This window comes from Carassius auratus, chromosome 45 (genome assembly GCF_003368295.1).
Source record: "Carassius auratus strain Wakin chromosome 45, ASM336829v1, whole genome shotgun sequence".
NCBI classification, from domain to species: domain Eukaryota; kingdom Metazoa; phylum Chordata; class Actinopteri; order Cypriniformes; family Cyprinidae; genus Carassius; species Carassius auratus.
In genome coordinates this window covers 6,741,729-6,761,934 of record NC_039287.1, presented here as the reverse complement: position 1 = coordinate 6,761,934, position 20,206 = coordinate 6,741,729, and the positions used below count along the sequence as shown (strand labels likewise).

The window sequence follows — 20,206 nt, the reverse complement described above, 5'->3', positions numbered from 1 at the left end:
TGGGAGCAGGCAGGCCAGAATGACCGTCAGGCCACCGGGAAATGTCCCGGTGCTCCCGGTGGACAGTCCGCCCCTGATTCTGGCAGATCACGTTGTCCCAGGACAGCAAACTGTTGACAACATTTATCACCCCTTTTGGGGGATATGCTTTTACCATTTGGGATCTCGTTGCTCCCAGAGCACTTTAAATTATGCATTTCATAAATGCTGGAATGGTACAATTGAGTTGTGTGTCATGCAGGTCACATATTAGTTATATGGTGGGAATATGCAGAATCACAATGAAAGATTGCACTGTGTCCTCAAAAGACTGGAAAAATAGGGGTTGACACTGAATGAGAAGTGTGTGTTTGCTGAGGACAACATTATGTTTGTGGGTCATCACATCACAGCGGAGTTACACCAGACCCTGGCAAAGTCAGGGAGATTATAGAAATGCCCAAACCAACTTCTTTTTTTTATCACAGTTTTTGCTGTTGCACTGTATACATAATTTTTGAATTATGAAAAAAAAAGTATCTTTAAAAAAAAAAAAAAAAAATATATATATATATATATATATATATATATATATATATATATATATATATATATATATATATATCTTGAAAAAGGCTAGCAGAAAATATTGTGGGAATCATGTGTTACGGGCAGAACGAGATGAGAGGCATGCGGACCCATATGCAAGGCTTTGTTTAGAAGACGTGGTCAGAAACAGGCATGGGTCAGACAATGGCAAACAGTTATATTGAGGGCAAGACAGAAGAGTAATCCAAAACGGGCGTGGTCAGTCAGCAGCTAACAATAACCAGGGGGCTTGACAAAAGGGTTAAACAGTATCCAAACAGGGCGAGACGAAGGGGTTATCCGAAATACAGAGGCAATGATTAGAACAAAAACAAAACAGTCAAGACAAGACAAGACTAGGCTAAGACTTGTAAACTTAAAGCAGGCTCTGTTATGTAGCTATCACATGAGAAAGAGAAAGTCCATGGTTTATGTAGCATGTCTGACTGGATTCTGCTGTGTGTGTGTAACAGGGCATTCAGCTGTGTGTGTGTATCATTTTGAGTAGTGCGAGAGTCAATGTAATGGAAGGGAGACCTCTGGTGGCAATAGAACGAAAGTCCATGGACAGGATTACTGACACATGCTCAGTCTCGAACTTGGTAAAGCAATTATCTGTATTTAAAGTGCTTCAAGTCTGAATATTGTTTATTCATGAGCAAAACGATCATGCAATTTGAACATTGTTTGTGTGATATCAGTGCCAGGGATGCAAACTCACCATGGGTGAAAAAGGTGACAAAGACGAGCCCCCCCCCCCCAACCCTATAAACTATAATAATTTAAAGTCTTAACTGTATTATTATTTTCTAACTGCAAATTCACTTTAAATGTTAAATTTCATTCATGAAGACAGGAAAAATTGTCTCCTGGTGGAAAACAAAGAGTGTAAAAAAGGACATGAAATGACCATTATATCCAGTAGATGGCAGCAGAGGATCACCCATTAGTTCAGTTGCCATTTCAACTCCCTAGGTTTTATCACATCTTGATTTTTGATTTATTATAAAATGACTATGAAGCATTGCAAGTGCAGGAAGTCACAAAGACTCATCATTTAAAAATAAATAAATAAATAAATAAATAATAATAATAAGCCCGAAACCAATTGCCTAGTGTTATATAATACTTAACTAGTTAACTAAAAATTAAGTTAATTATTAATGGTATGATAATTTAATAATGCACTAAATATTTTGGCTTTTTATTTAATAAAAAAAAAATTCAAACATTGCCTAAAAAAAGATACATCAAAAAGTTTTTTTAAGTGATCTTTTTCTGAAGAAGCTGTTCAAGGCAACACAGACTTGTTGCTGCTTTCGTTTTGTTACTCTGAATTTACTTTGCATCACTAGCACAGCTCTGATTTGACATTGACTTGTCAGATTGTTTGTTCCATCCATTGCTACAGTTATCAGTGTCAATCAACAAATTTGGCAGATTCACTCGTGTTTGTCATTTCTGAAATAGTATAGGTGGATGATTTGGTCCTCTTACACTTTTCATAAAACTGCAAATGAAGTAAAAACCAAGCAAAGGGTGCTTCCCTTATAGCGTAAATGTCTGAGCTTCCTGATATAATCAATAACTAACTGAATATCTTATTTGCATCATGTATGCTTTATTTTTGTATTGTGATAATAGTAAGCTCTGTGAGCGTGTAGAACTAGACAAACTTATGAAAACAAAAATTAGATCAGAGTAGATTCTGACTAATTTAAAGCAAACACCTCTGATTTTCCATTGCATTCAACAGAGATGCCTGTGATTGGCAACAATACCCAATGCTGCAAAACACCTTGTAAAGCACGAGCGCAAACACAAAAACACACAGGAGAGTTTGAAAGCGGGGGACTATGAGCGGGTACAGAATTAAGTTGATAAAACTTTAAACCCAGCCAAAAACATTTTCTCATCGGATCTACACGAATCTCGTAGGTGACCTATTTTAATCTCAAAAAGGTGAATTTTCATCAAAAGGTGAGGAGTTTGTATCTATGAAGTGTATTGGTTTGCCTTTATGGTTTAACACTGAAAATGTAAAATTTTGCTAAATGTTTATCTTTATCACAAATTGCAAAATGATAGAAAATGGTTCAAAGTCCCCATGATAATAACATTGAGTAGGTTAAATAATAATAACTTTGTGAATGAACAAATAAATTTTTAAGTGCATCAATTAAATCGGAGCCTGATTATACATAGGCTATATATGTACAAAATTACTAAATAACTAGGGTTACATTTATATATATATATATATATATATATATATATATATATATATATATATATATATATATATATATATATATATATATAATTTTTTTTTTTGTTTTTTTTTGTTTTTGTTTTTTTTGACAAATTACATTACAACAGTTGACACCTTTTGGCAGCAGGTTTTATAATTAAATGTTCCAAATGTACCACCCAAAAAAACTTTGATTTCTCTGACCTAAACCATGCGGGCAGTTTGTCAGTACCTGCTCTCACTTCATCTCCAGCACTTTTGGTTTGTTTTCTCTCAGTCTCCTTGTCTTGCCCTTTCTCTTAACCCTCTAAAACGAAGCTTTGATAAAAGTGTTTTCAGTCTGTCAGTAAAGAAGGTGAACAGAGGATCGACAGTTTCACACATCATAATTTCCTGGAAATCTTGGTAACTAAGTGTACCAAGTAACGTTATTTACTAAGTGTAACGTTACGAATTAACTCACAATGTTATTAATATTATCGCTAATACTGTATGGTAATGTATCTTACATCCTCATTGACAGAACGAATTATTTCATTAAACATCACGAAAATATAGGCCTACATTACCAGAGTTAATACAGTGTTAATAACATTGGCAAATATGTCACAACTTAAATAATATAACTTAACTTACACCTCGGAGAGAAAAAAGACGTCAGTCTGCACATCGGTTATGGCGCCACTGTATGTCGGGTCGGTTTTATTAAAGAGTGATAATGTGTGGGCTGAACCTTACATTTTCACTTTTTTTCCTATTCCACTCGTGAGTGCTGTTTAAGAGGTCAGGGACAGTGCATTCGATACAAAAAGCTGATATCTAAGTACAAAATGTAAAATGTCGCTAAACTTTTCCATGAGACTGAAAACAGGAGGGAAAAATGCGCGGGAGCATGACATTCCTAAACTAATCTTGATAACCGAATAACTCGGGAGTAGAACCAAGAACACGGTGTAATGAAAATCAGTTTTGCTATAACTTTACTCAAAAGGGAACGAGAATACTGAGAAACAGTATTTGTATAAGACTAAAGACAATGTATTTTTTTATTGTTTTACACATTTGTGTAACATTTCAGTTGTAACCGCTCTTCCAGAGCAGCAGTTTTACTAGTTCATGCAAATCTATCATCTAACGTAACTAACTATAACTTTATCAAAATAGCACTTGCTGCAAACTCAACCTGATTGTCAGTGTGATAATAAACGTATTTTATTAATATATATATTATTATTAATATATTCGACAACAGTCACAGATCTTACAAGCGCCGTCTGCCAACTGCCTGTCCTTCCCGCTCTGACCGCTGTGCTTGATTGACGAGACTCACGCGCACGGACCTTCCAAATCCACGCTCACCTGATGTCGAATGTGGATCGTGGGACGAACAAATGTTAAATACACTTTACATTCTAGTGTATTTTCTCCTTCACATCAGTAAAAAGTTAATAATAATAAAAAAACTGTCTTCTGACTTAAGCACATTAAGTTTTTAATTTTAATAAAAATGTAAAACATTTTTTATAGCATTTCATCAAAGTCATTTTAAGGTATTCTATAGTCTTTGATTTAATTCAATTAATTTATGTAATTGTGTTAAGTATTTTAAAACAAGATATCTGTTACACTAAATAGTTCTAATGTTAGGTGATAATGTGATAATATTATAACTCACATTCTATTAATGTTATTAAACTTTTGTGTGCAAATTTAAAAGCATCTTTGAGAAAAATTAGTCCAATAATCATTTCTCTCTCTCTCTCTCTCTCTCTCTCTCTCTCTCTCTCTCTCTCTCTCTCTCTCAGGCCAGGGGGGAAAAGGGATTCAAGTGGGAACCTCCCAAAAGGGAGTCAATCCCATAGACTCATCATGTTAAAATTACCAATATTACAGCAGAAAAAAAAAAACATGTTTACAGCCTGGTTCAAAACTGATTTTGGTCTATATAGCTAATTTTGCCCTTCATGACAACTCTAAGGGGGGTGATTTTTTTTTTTATAACTCATCTGTTTAAATTATATTAAGCTTTAAAGTTCTGAATAAGGGAGTGGCCACTTGAGTGACAGGTGCTTGCCGCTGCTGACACTGCCGGGCATGGCTACAGCAACCAGCTCCCGCCTTTTGCCCATTTTCAATTATCCGGGAGTTACATGGGGTGAGGCGCTGCCAAGATGGCCTACTTTGAGCTTCAAAAAACACTCTTCAGAAAACTATGGATAATGTCCCGGACACTAGGTTTTTAAACAGTCCATGTTTTTAAACAGTCGATGCATTGCACGCACAAGTCAGAATTTGGCTCAAAATCGGATGAAAATCACAGTGTATTAAAGATAATTAACAGAGGTAGCTATGTTTGTTCCCACCAATAGCTGCACATATTAAAGGGATAGTTCACCCAAAAATCTAAATTATATCAACTTACCCTCATGTCGTTCCAAACCAGTAAGACCTCCATTTATCTTTGGAACACAGTTTAAAATATTTTAGATTTAGTCCGAGAGCTTTCCACAGTCCCTCCACTGAAACTGTGTCATTTGGCAATTGTGGATTTGTGGATTAATGCATATTGGTGATGCGAATCATTTAAAACGATTCTTCTCAATTTGGTGAACTGGTTCTAAAAGATCCGGTTACATCGAATGATCCGTTCGCGAACCGGATATCACAAACTGCAATGTTTTGAACTCTCTCTCACAACAGACCCGGAAGAGAAGACAATGATGAATAAAGTCGTAGTTTTTGCTATTTTTGGACCAAAATGTATTTTCGATGCTTCAAAATATTCTAACTGACCCTCTGATGTCACATGGACTACTTTGATGATGTTTTCCTTACCTTTCTGGACATGGACAGTAGACCGTACACACAGCTTCAATGGAGGGACTGAGAGCTCTCGGACTAAATCTAAAATATCTTAAACTGTGTCCCGAAGATGAACGGAGGTCTTATGGGTTTGGAACAACATGAGAGTGAGTTATTAATGACATAATTTTGATTTTTGGTTGAACTATCCCTTTAAGGATGTATGTTCCATCATCATACATAACCTTAACTTGTGCAACGATTGGTGGGAACAAACATATCTCTATTATTTCCCGGAACACATAGAGAACAAAAAATCTTTGTATTGAAGTACAAAGTACAAGTTTGCATGAGAGCACTCATATTATCTACATCTCTATTGTAGATCAGTGGTAACGCTGTTTTTTTTTTTTTTAATACAGTCTATGTGGTAACGACTAATCTGGATCATGTGAGGCACCTCAGCCAATCATGCAATGGCAGTGACGTCACTGACAGTTCTATGACAGTTAGTTACAGTTTACATTGCACAGTAAAAAAATTGTTGGTCCCTGCAATTTAAGATTAGATTTTATTCTGTTCATTAAAAAAAATCTCAAACAAGAGAGTCCTCATAATCTCTCTCTTCTTCCACCTATCTTCTGGAAGGCTGTTCATTGATTGGTTGCTGTACTGTCTTGCCAAGTGGTATCTGTTCTGTGTATCTGCGCAGTAATGTCCTTTTCACATCAATTACCAAACATTAGATATCAGCCAATTACAATTTTAAATTAAAGCTCTGATATGTCTGCTTATGATATGAACTAGCAAATATTAACGCTAGCAAATATTACTTGCCAAAAGTTAGTATAGAATCATTCTTCAGTGAATCGGTTTACCCTACAATACTTAAGATCCATTTTCTGAACGATTCATTCACAACAGGGATGAATCTCAGGTTGTGACTCATTGATGAAGCATTTTACCATGAACACATTGTGATATGTCACCTGTTTTTTTTAAAAAAAGATGATGTATGCTCTAAAATACATGGAGAGAAAACAAATACAAGCTGGAACAAAGTCTTGAAGGAGGGGTTTGAAATATGACCAAAATAGATTTTTAAATGGCTATGCTTATCTTCTGAGTGAGAGCTTACTGTAAAACAGATATCAAGCTTAAGTGGACTTTTGTGCTTTACTGTGTCAAAGATTTACTCACAACTTCACAAGATAAGATGTTAAAAGAAAAAATAACTAACAGAAATAAAGCATTGATTCTTTCATATTTATTTAGAAAATACAATCATATTTGGATGTATGCAGAGTATATTTTACATCACAAATACAACCAACAGTCATAGCAGTCACTATCTTAATATCCCTTGTCATTTTGACTTTGGTAAATGTAAATTGGCATTGCAAACCACACGAAGATCAAATGTCAGATTTTGAAATAGTTGAAGCCATTTAAAATGACGGTACATCGAAAACACTTCAAATTAAAATGTTTTCCCTCTCCATCCTCCAAAAGAGAAAGAGAGAAAAAAAAACCACCACCACAACACACGTGGTCCCTTGCAAACACATCACCAAAACAGCGCTTTTGCAAAGTTATTGCAATTTAAAAATAACATCATTGGATGCCATCTGTCAATTGAATTGTGATATTGCACAAATGATCAAATGATTGCACTTTCAAGAAATAACCCAACTATTGCAAAGGAAGAATGTACATATGGCTGTCTAGAAACAGTCAAAACACCCAGAACCTTCACCAGAATCTTATTTTTTTGAGGGCAAAATTATTTTGAAGGCAAATGCTGCCAGAGGAGATATATTTTATACCAAAGAAAAAATATTTAAAAAAGCTCTAGATTTTGAATTGGAAGTCAATAACTCTCTAAAATGTAATTGCATGTGTAGCATTAAGACAGTCCTCAGTGGCAACTTAAAGGAACAGCCAAAACGGGTTATAATTGGGTCCATATATTTCTGGTCATCTAAACAAGAAAATGGCAGAGTAGAATGACACAAATGTAATTTCAAAATAGTCTCAATATTGTAAAAGCTATGAGAAAGAAAAGAAAGGCCCTAAACCCCCTTCTCACTAACATAATTGAGACAATAAGATTCCTCCACTAACAAGGTCAATAACAAGTGCTTTGGAAACACTGTTTTTCACATGTACATGGTAACACCATGGAGTTTTTGAAATATTTTTAAAAGGAACAATTAACCCAAAACTGAAAACTTGGCATTGGGCCATCCAAGATGTTGGAAATACAAATATGACTAATTTTCACTTCACAAGATGTTAACTGATGGGCTGGTATCATTTGTATGGTCATATTTTTATCAACTGTTTGGACTCATTCTGACGGCACCCATTGACTGCACAAGATCCATTGCTGAGCAAGCAATGTACTGCTAAATTTCTCCAAACCTGTTCTGATGCAGAAACAAACTCATCTACATCTTGGATGACCTGAGAGTGAGATATTTTCAGTATATTTTCATTTTTGGCTGAACTATTCCTTCAAACACCATGTAAAGACCACTGTACATTAGTAATCACTTAGTTCTATGACATATAGGCCATATAGTAAAAAATTTTGGTCCTGTCTGAGAGTGACGACAGAATGGAAATTTATTTAAAATTATGGCCATCATGGTGCAATTTACACCTGTTTAATGTTATCAAACAGTCATTATGACTGGTTCTTCCACGATATATGGCAACAATTTAGAGAATATCATCGGATTTATGGCTCTTTAATCACAGCTTTGGCTTTAACCCTATTGAAAAACCAGCTAATTTTTATAAAACCAAAGCAATACAACAAACTTCCATTTCATAGATCAATAAGACTGCATGAAAACGTGCAATACATTTTAACAGTGGCTAACAAGATCACAATAAAACCACAGAAAAAGAACAATTTCACTCTTTTGAGACATGGACATCAGAACAGAGCTTTAAAACACAAAAGACTTAAGATCGATATCAGTGTAATGAGGAACCCTAGAGATAACACAAATACCCTAAAGGTATTAGATCTGTGCTGAAATGTTCTCTTCCCCTGCTCAATTAAATATTCATTCACGAAGAGCTGATTTTTTTTATGGAAGCAAAATCTTCAAGACATTGCCTAGTGTTTCAGGTCCTATAACAATGTAGTACCTCAATGGTGAGATTTTATTCTGTAAACAAGAACACTGATGTTAGAAGCCAGAGATCATCCCATCCGTCCTCCTCTTTGATATGGACCAATCCTCAAAAGAGCAGAACAGGACGGCAGTGGATTCATTAAAACTGGAGTAATCTATCACATCTCAGATTACTGACAAAAGTAGCAGAGAAATCACTTCAAGTGATGGAAAAGTAGTGAAGTCTGTTTTCACTTCAACTTAAACTCATTTATCTGTTTAATGTGATCAAATGTGAACCTAAAACCTTGGATATTACGGGCAGGAGATGAGAGAGATTTTACATTCAAGTTAAGACACCGAAAACGTGAAAAACACACATAAAGCAATTTGACAGACAAAATGGAATTATTACCAGCAACCGAATGTGTCTAGATCCTCCAAACAATGGGGACCTCAGTCTTAACTTCTCAGTGAAGCCGTCCAATCATACTTTGCAACATGACTGGAGACAACCAGAGCATCTCAACCAAATTATATTGCCAGTAGCCCATGAAGAAACCGAAGGCGACATCCGTCACGTGATGGCGTCCGAGGAGAACTCTAGAAAAACCAACAAATGTGGCCCAGAGCAGGACAAGAACGCGGAGTGGGGCCGCCAGCACCAGATGTGCCAATAGAAAGCGGGCGCACATTGCAGCACGTGTGGCATGGCCTGATGGGAAGGAATAGCCATCCACAGAGAATGTGGCAAACATGTCCATACGGTTATGAGCGGGACGTCGCCGCTGCACTACAGCCTTCATCACGCCGACCAGGACCAGGTCCAGAACCAAGGCTGGAAAAGAAATGATGAAAACGTGTGAAAAACTGGACAACTGAGAAATTGTTGCATTTGACAGGCCAACTTCAAAATATTAAGGTCAGTTCACAAAGCATCGACAGACGCAGACCTAGACAACAGTCATTTGATTGCAGTATGACATTTTCCAAGAACCGACAAACAACCAGAAACACAAGGGCTGATCAATGACAACGGACGCCAACAGGAGTTACGCACTGATCCAACAAAACCTGATGAACAGATTTGTTGCAGTGTCTGGGTCTGTTGTAGAGTGTGAATTGGCCTTTATAGGATGCCTTAATATGGATCTTAAAATATGATTCAACTATTTGAATTTGTGAATTTGAAGTGTCATTTAGCAAAACTGGATATTACGTGGTATTTAACATAGTTCTGAATTCGATTTTAACTTGAATATTGAACATTTTAAATTTTACACTATTTATTTTTATAGACATGTATTTTCACGGTCCTGTGGTTGACGTTACCACAAAAGCCTTAAATGAGGGCACACTTCAGCTTTGCACACCGAACCAGAAACAGGGACAATTCTTTCATCCTCCAAATTATTTATTTTTTTACTTGCAGTTAAAAGAATAACAATAGATTTGAAGTAACGGGCCAATCGGACATCTTCAATGAAGTTAGATAAACTACACAAATTAACGAGATGTATCAAAGATAAAAAACAAATAAATACAAAAAAAAATAAAAGGAAAGAAAATATCTTTTAACTATAGCTTACAATAAACTCAATTATGTTAAGCTTTTGGAGACTTTGAGTTCAAAGGATTTGACATATTCTTAAAGAAAGTAAGAAGGGACTTTAACATTCTAAAGTTAGGGTTGCAATGGATGGCTCTGGCTTTATGAAGATGACACTTACCCAGAAGACAAAGCAATAAAACAATATGTTCCAGATTAATGTCCTTGGATTGAAAATCTGACACAAAAATAATAGATTCATTTTGTTACAGCAAGAAAAAATTAAAATGGTAACTTCTGACCAAAAAGATTTGAAGAATGGGTAATGATAAAATAGATGTAGAATAGATTCTTCATCAGAATTACAAAATGAACACATTGAGGTATTCTCAGAAAATCTGCTCAAAAATAAATTACAAGGGTAGTATCTATGAGCAATTTTAAAATGAAGTTCTTTAATTTTACTTAGGATTAATAGTCTGACTCTGTGAGAAAAGGTCCATACATTTTTTTTTTTTAATTCAGAGTTCGGATAACATACCCTCCATTTAGATTAGCTTTAGAGGGGCATCCTGGAGCTGAAGAAAGAGCATTTCTAATAAAAAAGTTATTGCTTTTTTATCTAATACACAAACACCATTAAATGCAAGTGTAGAAATAGTTGTTTACACAGCCATAACATAAATATGCTTTTTAGTTTTTATACTGACAGGAATACTTTGTCACCTAATTAAAATCTCTTGGTAAGATTGTTGCACCTTTCAAAGACACAAAGTCAGGAAGGGAAAGAAGATCCCCATCAGCATTGAACAAATCAGAAACAAAAATATATATTTTGATTTTTTTTTTTTAAAGTGATTTGTTACCAGACAAAATATTTTTTTTATTGTTCCAAAGAATACACATGTGCGGGGAGAAATTATGATTAAAAGCAATCTTCCGGGATTCTAGGGCTTGTTTATGAAAATTTTAAAGTTTAATAGTTTAGTTACTGCACTTAAAGTTACAGGCCAATACAAATTTAAGGCCACCACAACATTTGAAGAATAGATTAGATTAGGGATTCAAAACCAGGGTAACTCATTATTAGATAAACAATTCTTGATCCAGTTAATTTAAAAGTCTGGTTAATGATACTAAAACCTAAAGCATTAAGACCACCCTCCTTATAAATTTCTTTTGAACATATCCTGTCTTATTTTATTGTTTACACAGATTTATGTTTATAAACTCAATAAGGACTTTGTGAGTCCAATCTTTTTACTATGTTATAAAGATCATCTATCTATAGTAAAGGGTCCTCACAAAGTTCTCTATTGTGGTCATTCATTTTAGGAATCACAGAATGAACCTTAAAATGGAAAAATAAATATTAAGCATCAAGATCGAAATAAGAATTAGAAACATGAGACGAGATCATGGAGGGGTCATTAGATAGTGTATTATTAATATATATAGAGAGGAGATCCTCTTATTACTTCCACGTTTTTTCTCTATGTTGGAAAAGTAAGCAGAGTGTTTTTCCCCAAACTCGAGCCATTTTGCTCTCGATCTAATGAAAGCGGCTCTTGCTTTTATTACAGGAATGACACACGTAACTCACAATAACCAGAAACTCATCCATGTACAACAAGTGCGGCACCATCCAACAAGCCAATTTAGACTTTACAGCACAAATAACACATATTTTGTATTGAAGAATAAATGAGTATTTTAACAAAAAGAATCGCACTCCTATTTTGAGCATTAACACCTGACCTTACCCTACTGAGCTACACTGCATGAGCATCGTTACGTCACTGCAGAGTTGAGCTGGATTTACTCACTCAGCGGTGTCTGTGGGGCCCGGGGACTCACAGGGGGCCGTAGTGAGAGTGCAAGGGGGTCTGTGTAAAAAATAAAATCCGTGTAATGAATGAGCAGCAGTTAAAGCGCATTACCCGTGAGCAGGTTCAGCATGACCTCCTGACCGGCGGCGCTGTCGCTTTTGTACAGACAGTAGGCGGCACCGGCCAGCCACGGGATCCCGTGTCCGGAGATCTCGACGAGCTTCATGAGGGGTCGCACGCTGCCCCAGGACGAGTCCTCACAGGCGCACACCCCGAGCCGCTTTGACAGCCACAGGTCGATGGCCAGCAGAGAGCGGAGCGCGATGCCGACGAAAGACGGGTTTAGTCTCATACAGTCTTCCTCCGGTAACTGCTGCCCGCCGGTGGAGGAGGTGGACGACCCCGAGCCGCGTCTTCCGCTGGGGCTCTCGGAGGCTCGGAGCCGGGCTGTGGTGGGGTCGGAGCCCTGTCTCTGCAGCAGCTGCGGCGCGGGAGCCCGGCTCAGAGAGAGGAACTCATAGCGCCCGTTTCCACCGGGACACGGACCACTGCCGCTGCTCCGCGCTTTAGGAGATGGCATTTTAACTCACAGATGCCAAGACAGGCTAGTCCGATATTCTTGGAATGTCTTCTGTTTTATAATATAGCTTTTGGATGTATCTTTTCTTCAAGTCATAGTTTTACAGGTGATAACAGAGAACTCGTTTGACTGGACGCCATCTTTAAAAGCAGCTCTGCGCAAAGATCTTCTTTTCTTGGTTTTTGCAACTTGTAATTATTGCACATCGCCACCTACTGTACTGGAGTGTGTAGATTTGGCAGATACTCTACTTGGGGTATGGCTACACACACACACACACACACACACACACACACACACACACACACACACACACACACACACACACACACACACACACACACATATATATATATATATATGAAAACAAATACCAAAATAATAATAAAAAACAACAACACGAAGGGTTATCTCGTTTCTAACTTCTTATTAATCCAATATTCTCAAGAAATATAAACAAGCCTTTAATCTATTTCTTTCTATCCCTTGTTCTCTAAGAATATCTTCAATTTTATATTATTCTTCCATTTCCTGCCATTTCTGCCTGTATTCATGGTATTTATTGCATCTAAACAAGACATTTTCTAAATCTTCCTTGGTTTCACTGCTTCTTCTTCCTGTTTTTTTTTACGACGTTACTGCCATCTTCTGCTCCGGAGTGTGGAACATATTTTTATGTTCCATCTATCAGCCCCATCTTATATCAAATCAAAGCTTTGCTATTTACTTCACCATTTTAGCAAAAAAGCACAAATGTATTTTTCAACAAGACTTTTAAAGACTTATAGAAAATGCAATGATGTATTCTCTGTTCAATTCAGTGTTCTATTTGTGATGTAAAAACATTACTAATTAATTAAAAAAAACACCCCAGACTTTATCACGGAGCTGACGTCGGGGTTTCGTCCAATCAGAAGCATCGCCACGCCCACTCCTCTTCCTGGTTTATAAAGCTCCATTAAAGGGTTACACGTGCAGCTTTCAACAGCAGCCTGAAGGACAACAGTCATGCCTGGAATTCTGTTAGGAGACGTGTTCCCTAACTTTGAAGCAGAGACTACTATCGGCACAATAAAATTTCACGAATTCTTGGGAAACTCGTAAGTAGCTAAATGTGTCATTTTTGTGTCTGAGCGAGCAGGCCTCGTCCGATACGATCTGTAATCCACTCCTGATCATGAAGTGTTTGATGTGCAGTGTGAACAGGAGCTGACCTTTACTGATGTTGTCATGTACGAACGAACATCCGGTGTTCTGTGTCTGACATTGTACTTAACGGAATACGCACATTAATTAATCTTATTATCAGAAGTTTTATCATGAAAAAAAAATATATTACCTCTTATTTATTGCAAACGAGTTGGCTTAAAAGGGAGTCTGAAAGACCCTTTATGTTAAGTTTAAACCATAAGTAATCTGCAGCAGGAAGCTTTTCTTTAGGACTCTTCTGCTTTTATTGCATGACATTGCTGCACAGGGATACAGTTATGTAATTCATATCTGATATATTGACATAATATACTTTAAAATGTGCCTAGTCACTGTGGATTTAAGAGTTCACAAAACAAGGCCAGTATTGTTGAGCTTTTGGCAAGAGTGTAGTTTGGAAGTCCCCCATATTGTGCCAAAAAAGATTTTTATTGCACGTTTCACTACACCGTTTCAAAGCCACTTGACAGAAACTCATGTTAATGTTTTTAACTTCTTTATACTTGTTGCATTTAGCAGATTAAAGCTGTGCAATAATGTAAATGATCAAAATGTAGCTATATAGTATGTATTGCTTTGAAGGTGTATGCAGGTCATTTTGGATGTACTGTATATCCAGCTTGAAATATTTCTGGATGATGATATCATTTACATTTTGTGACTCTGATCAGTCAAGCAGGTGAGATTTGCTGTATAGTGTAATAATGCTTAAATTCACCGGATGCATGTATGGGATATAATGGGCATCGACAAACCAAGTACATGTGTCCAGTAGGGTATACATATTATAACCGGTTTTAAATTGAAAAATACATGAAAGTAGTATGAGCTGTTTATTTACTGCTCTTTTCTTTTCATAGCAGAGTGGAAAAGTTTTGTTTGGCACCCTGAGGTAAATGAACTGACCCGGAAAAAAAAGTTGCATTCTTAATATTTAGATTGTGTAACTCTCCTCAACTGCCCCGTAATGCATTATGTAACAGAAGGGGGCCTGACTGTGGTTCCCAATTCAAGCCAAACATCCTCCACAGTGTGCCTCGAGTTCTCCCTTTGGGAGGTGAAAGCGGAAGATGCTGAAACTGAAGCATGTAGCAGATGTTGTGATGAATAAGAGGGCGTTTAGCAACCGTAAATTCTCATTTCCCAATTTAAAGTTTCGTAAGGGAACACCTTCTTAAAATCTTCCTGTTTTTAACCATTTTAGTGCCACCTTTAAAACTTGTCTTCCAGTTTACAGTGTGACCAGAATGTTTCAAAGTTCACAAGAGTTTTAATTTTTTTTCATTGTGGCGATCATGTGATGTGACGGGACATCCACAGAGTTTGGCGTTGTTTCTCTAACAGCAGTCAAAACAGCTGTTGGCTCTTGAATAAGAAGTGCATGTGCGTTTCTATCTAAATCTTTTGGGCTGAATTGGAGTTTCCCATAACTTCTCAGATAGATTTAAAGAGAATGTTCTCAGACATGCTCAATTTCATGTCTGCAGGGAGTGAATTAATCTTTTCCTTATAACTCGAATAACATGTGACATGGTTACATAATCCCAGTATGATAAATTATCTACACAACCAGATGGTTTTCTGACACAACTGTTTCATAATGGCTCAAACTATCACTTGTTACTTTTTTACTGGTGGTGCTATTTTATATTGCATGAGAAAAAAAGGCTGTGCTTTTGCCAAAAATTCAGGAAACATGTAATGCCTATAAAACATGGGCTTGATCTGACTGTCCGTGAGGTGGGATGCAAAAATACAGAAGTATGATCTGATGATCTTTTCACAAAAGCCCTGAAGCTGTCAAATTTATGTACTGCGTTTTCTCTCCCTCTTTAGATGGGGTATCTTGTTCTCACACCCACGTGATTTCACTCCAGTGTGTACGACTGAACTTGCCCGCGCTGCGAAGCTTCACGATGAGTTTAAGAAACGTGATGTGAAGATGATCGCGCTGTCCATTGACAGCGTGGAAGACCACCGCAAATGGAGTGAGGTCTGCAGATTGTACACGCATACATCCCACAAAATACACACTGAACTCCTGGCTCATTATTTATTTAATTTGGATTGATTTTTATTTTTTATTATTATTTTTATTATAGAAAATAAATACATTTATTCACCAAGGATGCATTACATTAACAAAAGTGACTGAAAGAGATTTTTTTAATAACATTTTTTTAAATGAATTGTGCTCTTTTAAACTTTGTTCCTTAGAGAATACTAATTTAAATATTAGTGTTTTTATTGCATTTATGCAATCAAATAAATGCAGTGACTAGGTAAGCATGAGACTTCTTTCATGAACATTAAAAATCTTAATGACCACAAACTTATGATCAGTAGTGTACTCTGATGAAATTGTATGATACTCATAAACAGACTCTTAACAGGTCACATGGGCCTCACTTTCTTAACATTTAATTGTTTTGGGACTCTTACAGCTTGAGCGTCTACTATTTGGCCTGTAGCCCTAAGAAACGCTCACACAGAGGACTTCTCTGATTGGTTCAGATAAAACCTCCTTACTCTAATCCAGAGAGGGTTTTATCTGCAGCTGACTCTCTCAGAAACTCTCCCTGATTTCTCATTGAATACTTTCAGTCAAAAAAGGGCTGATGACATGTTATAAGACATCTGGCTGCCTGGCCAAACGTTTCATAACACACACACACACACACACACTTAAAGGAATAAAAACTAGTTTGTAAAGGGTTGAGAGACACCGCTTTTGCTGCTGCTGTTATTTTATGGTCTGCTGGTTTTAATGCTAACTCTTTTTATGGGATACAAAAACATAGTCTCACACCTACATGTGCCTTTGGCTGAACTCTTGTTTTCAAGTTCATGTGAATGTTGCAGACACCGGGTTCCCACAAGAGTGTGTTTTGTGTGATCTTAGTCGCTGGTAAACCACACCACTCTTTACTCGTATACAAATATCCAGATGTGTGCATGTACTGTATTGCTCTTAATTGTAAAGTATAACATTAGTTTTTATATCCTCCAAAAAATGTCTTCCTCTTTCTTCTAACAAGGCTTCACACATAAGGATGACGGACTGAAATCTGCAAAAACAGTGAACACGACTTCATGTTAATGTATCTTTTGCTCTCTGTAGGACATTATGTCATTTAATCAAGACAAAACCTGCTGTCCCGTGCCGTTCCCCATCATAGCAGATGACAAGAGGGAGTTATCCGTCTTACTGGGGATGCTGGACCCTGATGAGAGGGATAAAGACGGGATGCCCCTCACTGCTCGCTGTGTGAGTTGGTTAAACCCTAAATACATAAATTATTATTATTTTAAGATTAAAATATAAAACTCATTTTATTTCACTTTTTTTTTATGTTGTAACATTACAAACTAAAAAGGAAAAAACACAAAACGAATTGACAAACGCAGAATCTAAAAATAAAATAAATTAGCAATGGTAATAAAAAATGTAAAGCTATAATAGTATCTCAGTAATTCTAAAATAACACTGGTTCTTTTTTTTTCTTTTTTTTTTTTTAATGCCTTTTCCCCCATCACATATGTTATCTTAAATTTAGAAATAATTTAATTAAACCTATACAAATTTTAAATGAATGCATACTTAATTCAAATGCTGAAAAATAATGATGTATAAAATGTAAACTGTTTTTTTTTTTAACTTGTTTTATGACAACAGAAGCAGCAGAGGTACATATCAGCTTAGATTAAAGGGCCTTTGGAGTAAATTCTCTGATGAAATGCTCTTTGTAGTTAAATAGGTTGAGAAGCACTGCTTTAGAATCAGAGCTTTATGCTTGATTAGGGGATTGTGAAACCGTGTTCTGCCTGACTACATTTCTGTTGATGTTCTGCTGCATGTAATGCTTCCATTGCCCCAATGTACCTGTAGATTGGATCTAGTCTTTGCTACAACATGTGCTTTAGCAGCTTAACAACAAAGGAGTCAATACTAGAAAAACCGTAAGGAACCTGCTAAAAGAAGGACAGATCTGAATAAGATTAGTGTGGTGTTATTTCATTAGGACACCAAGTATGAGACTGAATGTGCTTATTTCTATCTGCACTTACCAGATTTCTTATATTTCAGGTGTTTGTCGTTGGCCCTGATAAGAGGCTGAAGCTGTCCATTCTCTATCCAGCCACTACCGGGCGTAATTTTGATGAGATTCTCCGTGTCATAGACTCTCTGCAGCTGACGGCAACAAAGAAGGTGGCCACACCTGTAGACTGGCAGGTAACATGCAGATTACTTGATTATCTTTCTTGTGTGGGGGGAAAAAATAGTGAAGTATAATAACTTAATTGTATTTCTTTTTCTTCTCTCCCCTTTTTGTTTAAGCCTGGTCAAGAAGTCATGGTCATCCCTTCTCTGTCAGATGAAGAGGCCAACAAACTTTTCCCAGCAGGTTTTACCCTCAAAGAGGTGCCTTCTGGGAAAAAATACATACGCTACACTAAACCGTAACTGATATATTGGGGCGATACTGTAGAAATGGCACTTAACTGACACTCGATGTGGTGTATTCTCTCACTTTGAATCACCTGCTACTATCCAGAGGGAGAAGTCATCAGAGTTTAGCATCAAAAGGTCATTACATTCAATAAAATGATTGTGCCTTAATATCAATAAAACTATGATCCTTTTGTAATAAAAAAAGTATGATGTTTTGAGATGTATATGAATAATCGAATTCTAATTTTGGATACTTGCTGTTTATGGCTCATGTCTAATATACATAGTTGTGGTATTACATGGTGTATAGTATGTGCTATCCAGTGACCAACAGAAATATTTTGTTCCTTGTAGCTGATTTTGGACACTGTGTAAGAGGGATATATCGGAAATGCCATTTAAACACAGATCTAGTTTACGTGACCTAAATTGGTTCGGTAAACCCCTTTTATAAAGTGAGGTGTTTGAGTTCAGTAGTGTGTTTGGGGAAAGATATGGGTAACTAAAAATGAACTCTAATGCCCTGTACACACTCATAACGATAACTATAAGGATATTAGCGTACACATCAGCGAACGATATTGTCTATTTATTCTAAGCAAACGCGTGTCTGCAGCTTTAAATTCTCGAACTCATTACAGCAGGATGGATTGTGATTGGCTGTCGGTGTTTTTATCGTTCATCAGCTGGAAAAAAAAAATCTTTCTGAAATTTATTCCAACGATAGCGCTTCTCTGTACCTATATTGTTGTAGTTGTAGTGTGGACTCTGCTATTCTTTAATACTGAAAACGATTTTTAGAACGATATCTTTATCGTTATATTTAGTTATCGTCCGTGGTGTGAACGGGCCTTAACACCATCGAGAGGCAGAATGAACTTTGATTTATAGTAATAAATCTATATTGTAACAGCATACAAAAGGAAAATGCAGTCGGGTAAGTTTGAGATTTTAACTTATTTCTGTGGTAAAGCTGAATTTTCAGCAGCCATTACTGCAGTCTTTACTGTCCTTCAGAAATCATTCCAATATGATGGTGCTCAAGTAATATTTATCATCAATGTTGAAAAACAGCTGCTGCTTATTTATTTATTTTTTTTATTGTGTGGAAACTGATACTTTTTTTTCAGGATTCTTTGTAAAGAAAGTTCAAGAACCGCATTTATTGGATATATATATATATATATTATTTTTTGTCTCTCTCTCTTTTTTGTTAAGGTTGAACAGAAATGTATGCAAAGGTTTAAATAACTGAATCAAAATAGGTATAGGTGGATGGAATTGATCAATTCAGATATGAGTCTTCTGTAAATTTGTCAGTACTGGCTGCAGTGATTATCTTTATTAATGTTTTAAGTGTTAAACTATTTAAAAAAAAATAATGGCTGGTAAAGGTGTGTGACATGTTCAGAAATCCGTAGAATGAATGTTACATGGGGTGATAATGTGTCTTTTGTAAAATCAGCAGTTAAATCCTCATAACCTAATATGACCCCGGAAATATAGTATTGTAAACAGTAATCTGATCAATTGCACCACATGAAATATCCAATAGGTGGCAGTATAAGATCTCTGATCGAATTTCATACAAACTAGAGCAAAGGGTCAAAGTTTTATTTTACAAGTTTAACCAGTCAAGCATTACCTGTTGGTATGTTGCTGAACTTTCAAACCTTGTTGATCAACCTCAAAAAGCTTCAAGGAATTCTTCAACTGTGGTGCCAAACACCAATGCTGGGTGTCAGTGAGGCATGAAAGGACGCCTTGTTATCATAAGCATTCCATTTGTCCATTAAAAGCTGAAAAATGTTCCCAAACAGGCACTTAGCAGAGTAAAT

The 20,206-nt window shown here is 36.4% G+C and overlaps 3 protein-coding genes across 6 annotated transcripts in view; 1 reads left to right on the top strand and 2 right to left on the bottom strand.

Moving 5' to 3' along the window:
• Nucleotides 1–3,548, bottom strand: part of LOC113063051 (dimethylaniline monooxygenase [N-oxide-forming] 5) — a 61,706-nt gene extending 58,158 nt beyond the window's left edge. For 2 of the 4 annotated variants that reach the window (XM_026233205.1, XM_026233204.1), the window contains exon 1: nucleotides 3,455–3,548. The gene's annotated coding sequence lies outside the window, so the exon portion shown is untranslated. The remainder of the gene's footprint in view (nucleotides 1–3,454) is intronic. The other 2 variants (XM_026233203.1, XM_026233206.1) reach the window with 2 other exon arrangements.
• Nucleotides 3,549–6,865: 3,317 nt separating this feature from the next.
• LOC113063048 (phospholipid phosphatase 6-like) lies at nucleotides 6,866–12,953 on the bottom strand. The gene is made up of 2 exons (XM_026233194.1): nucleotides 12,238–12,953; nucleotides 6,866–9,586 (listed from the first exon to the last, which is right to left on the bottom strand). Exons 1-2 carry the CDS (start codon nucleotides 12,704–12,706, stop codon nucleotides 9,219–9,221), a joined length of 837 nt encoding a protein of 278 aa, XP_026088979.1. The 5' UTR covers nucleotides 12,707–12,953; the 3' UTR covers nucleotides 6,866–9,218.
• A 682-nt stretch (nucleotides 12,954–13,635) lies between these two features.
• On the top strand, nucleotides 13,636–18,592 carry LOC113063049 (peroxiredoxin-6-like). The gene is made up of 5 exons (XM_026233195.1): nucleotides 13,636–13,806; nucleotides 15,752–15,908; nucleotides 17,037–17,183; nucleotides 18,003–18,149; nucleotides 18,255–18,592. Exons 1-5 carry the CDS (start codon nucleotides 13,715–13,717, stop codon nucleotides 18,378–18,380), a joined length of 669 nt encoding a protein of 222 aa, XP_026088980.1. The 5' UTR covers nucleotides 13,636–13,714; the 3' UTR covers nucleotides 18,381–18,592.
• Nucleotides 18,593–20,206: the final 1,614 nt, after the last annotated feature.

Bases quoted from the DNA above. Each gene is read 5' to 3' on its own strand.
- LOC113063048 (XM_026233194.1), bottom strand. From the start codon at position 12,706: ATGCCATCTCCTAAAGCGCGGAGCAGCGGCAGTGGTCCGTGTCCCGGT. The intron at 9,587-12,237 runs GTAATGCGCTTT...TTTCTTTTCCAG, and splicing joins CATGCTGAACCTGCTCACGG to CCTTGGTTCTGGACCTGGTC.
- LOC113063049 (XM_026233195.1), top strand. From the start codon at position 13,715: ATGCCTGGAATTCTGTTAGGAGACGTGTTCCCTAACTTTGAAGCAGAG. The intron at 13,807-15,751 runs GTAAGTAGCTAA...CTCCCTCTTTAG, and splicing joins CACGAATTCTTGGGAAACTC to ATGGGGTATCTTGTTCTCAC. The intron at 17,184-18,002 runs GTGAGTTGGTTA...CTTATATTTCAG, and splicing joins TGCCCCTCACTGCTCGCTGT to GTGTTTGTCGTTGGCCCTGA.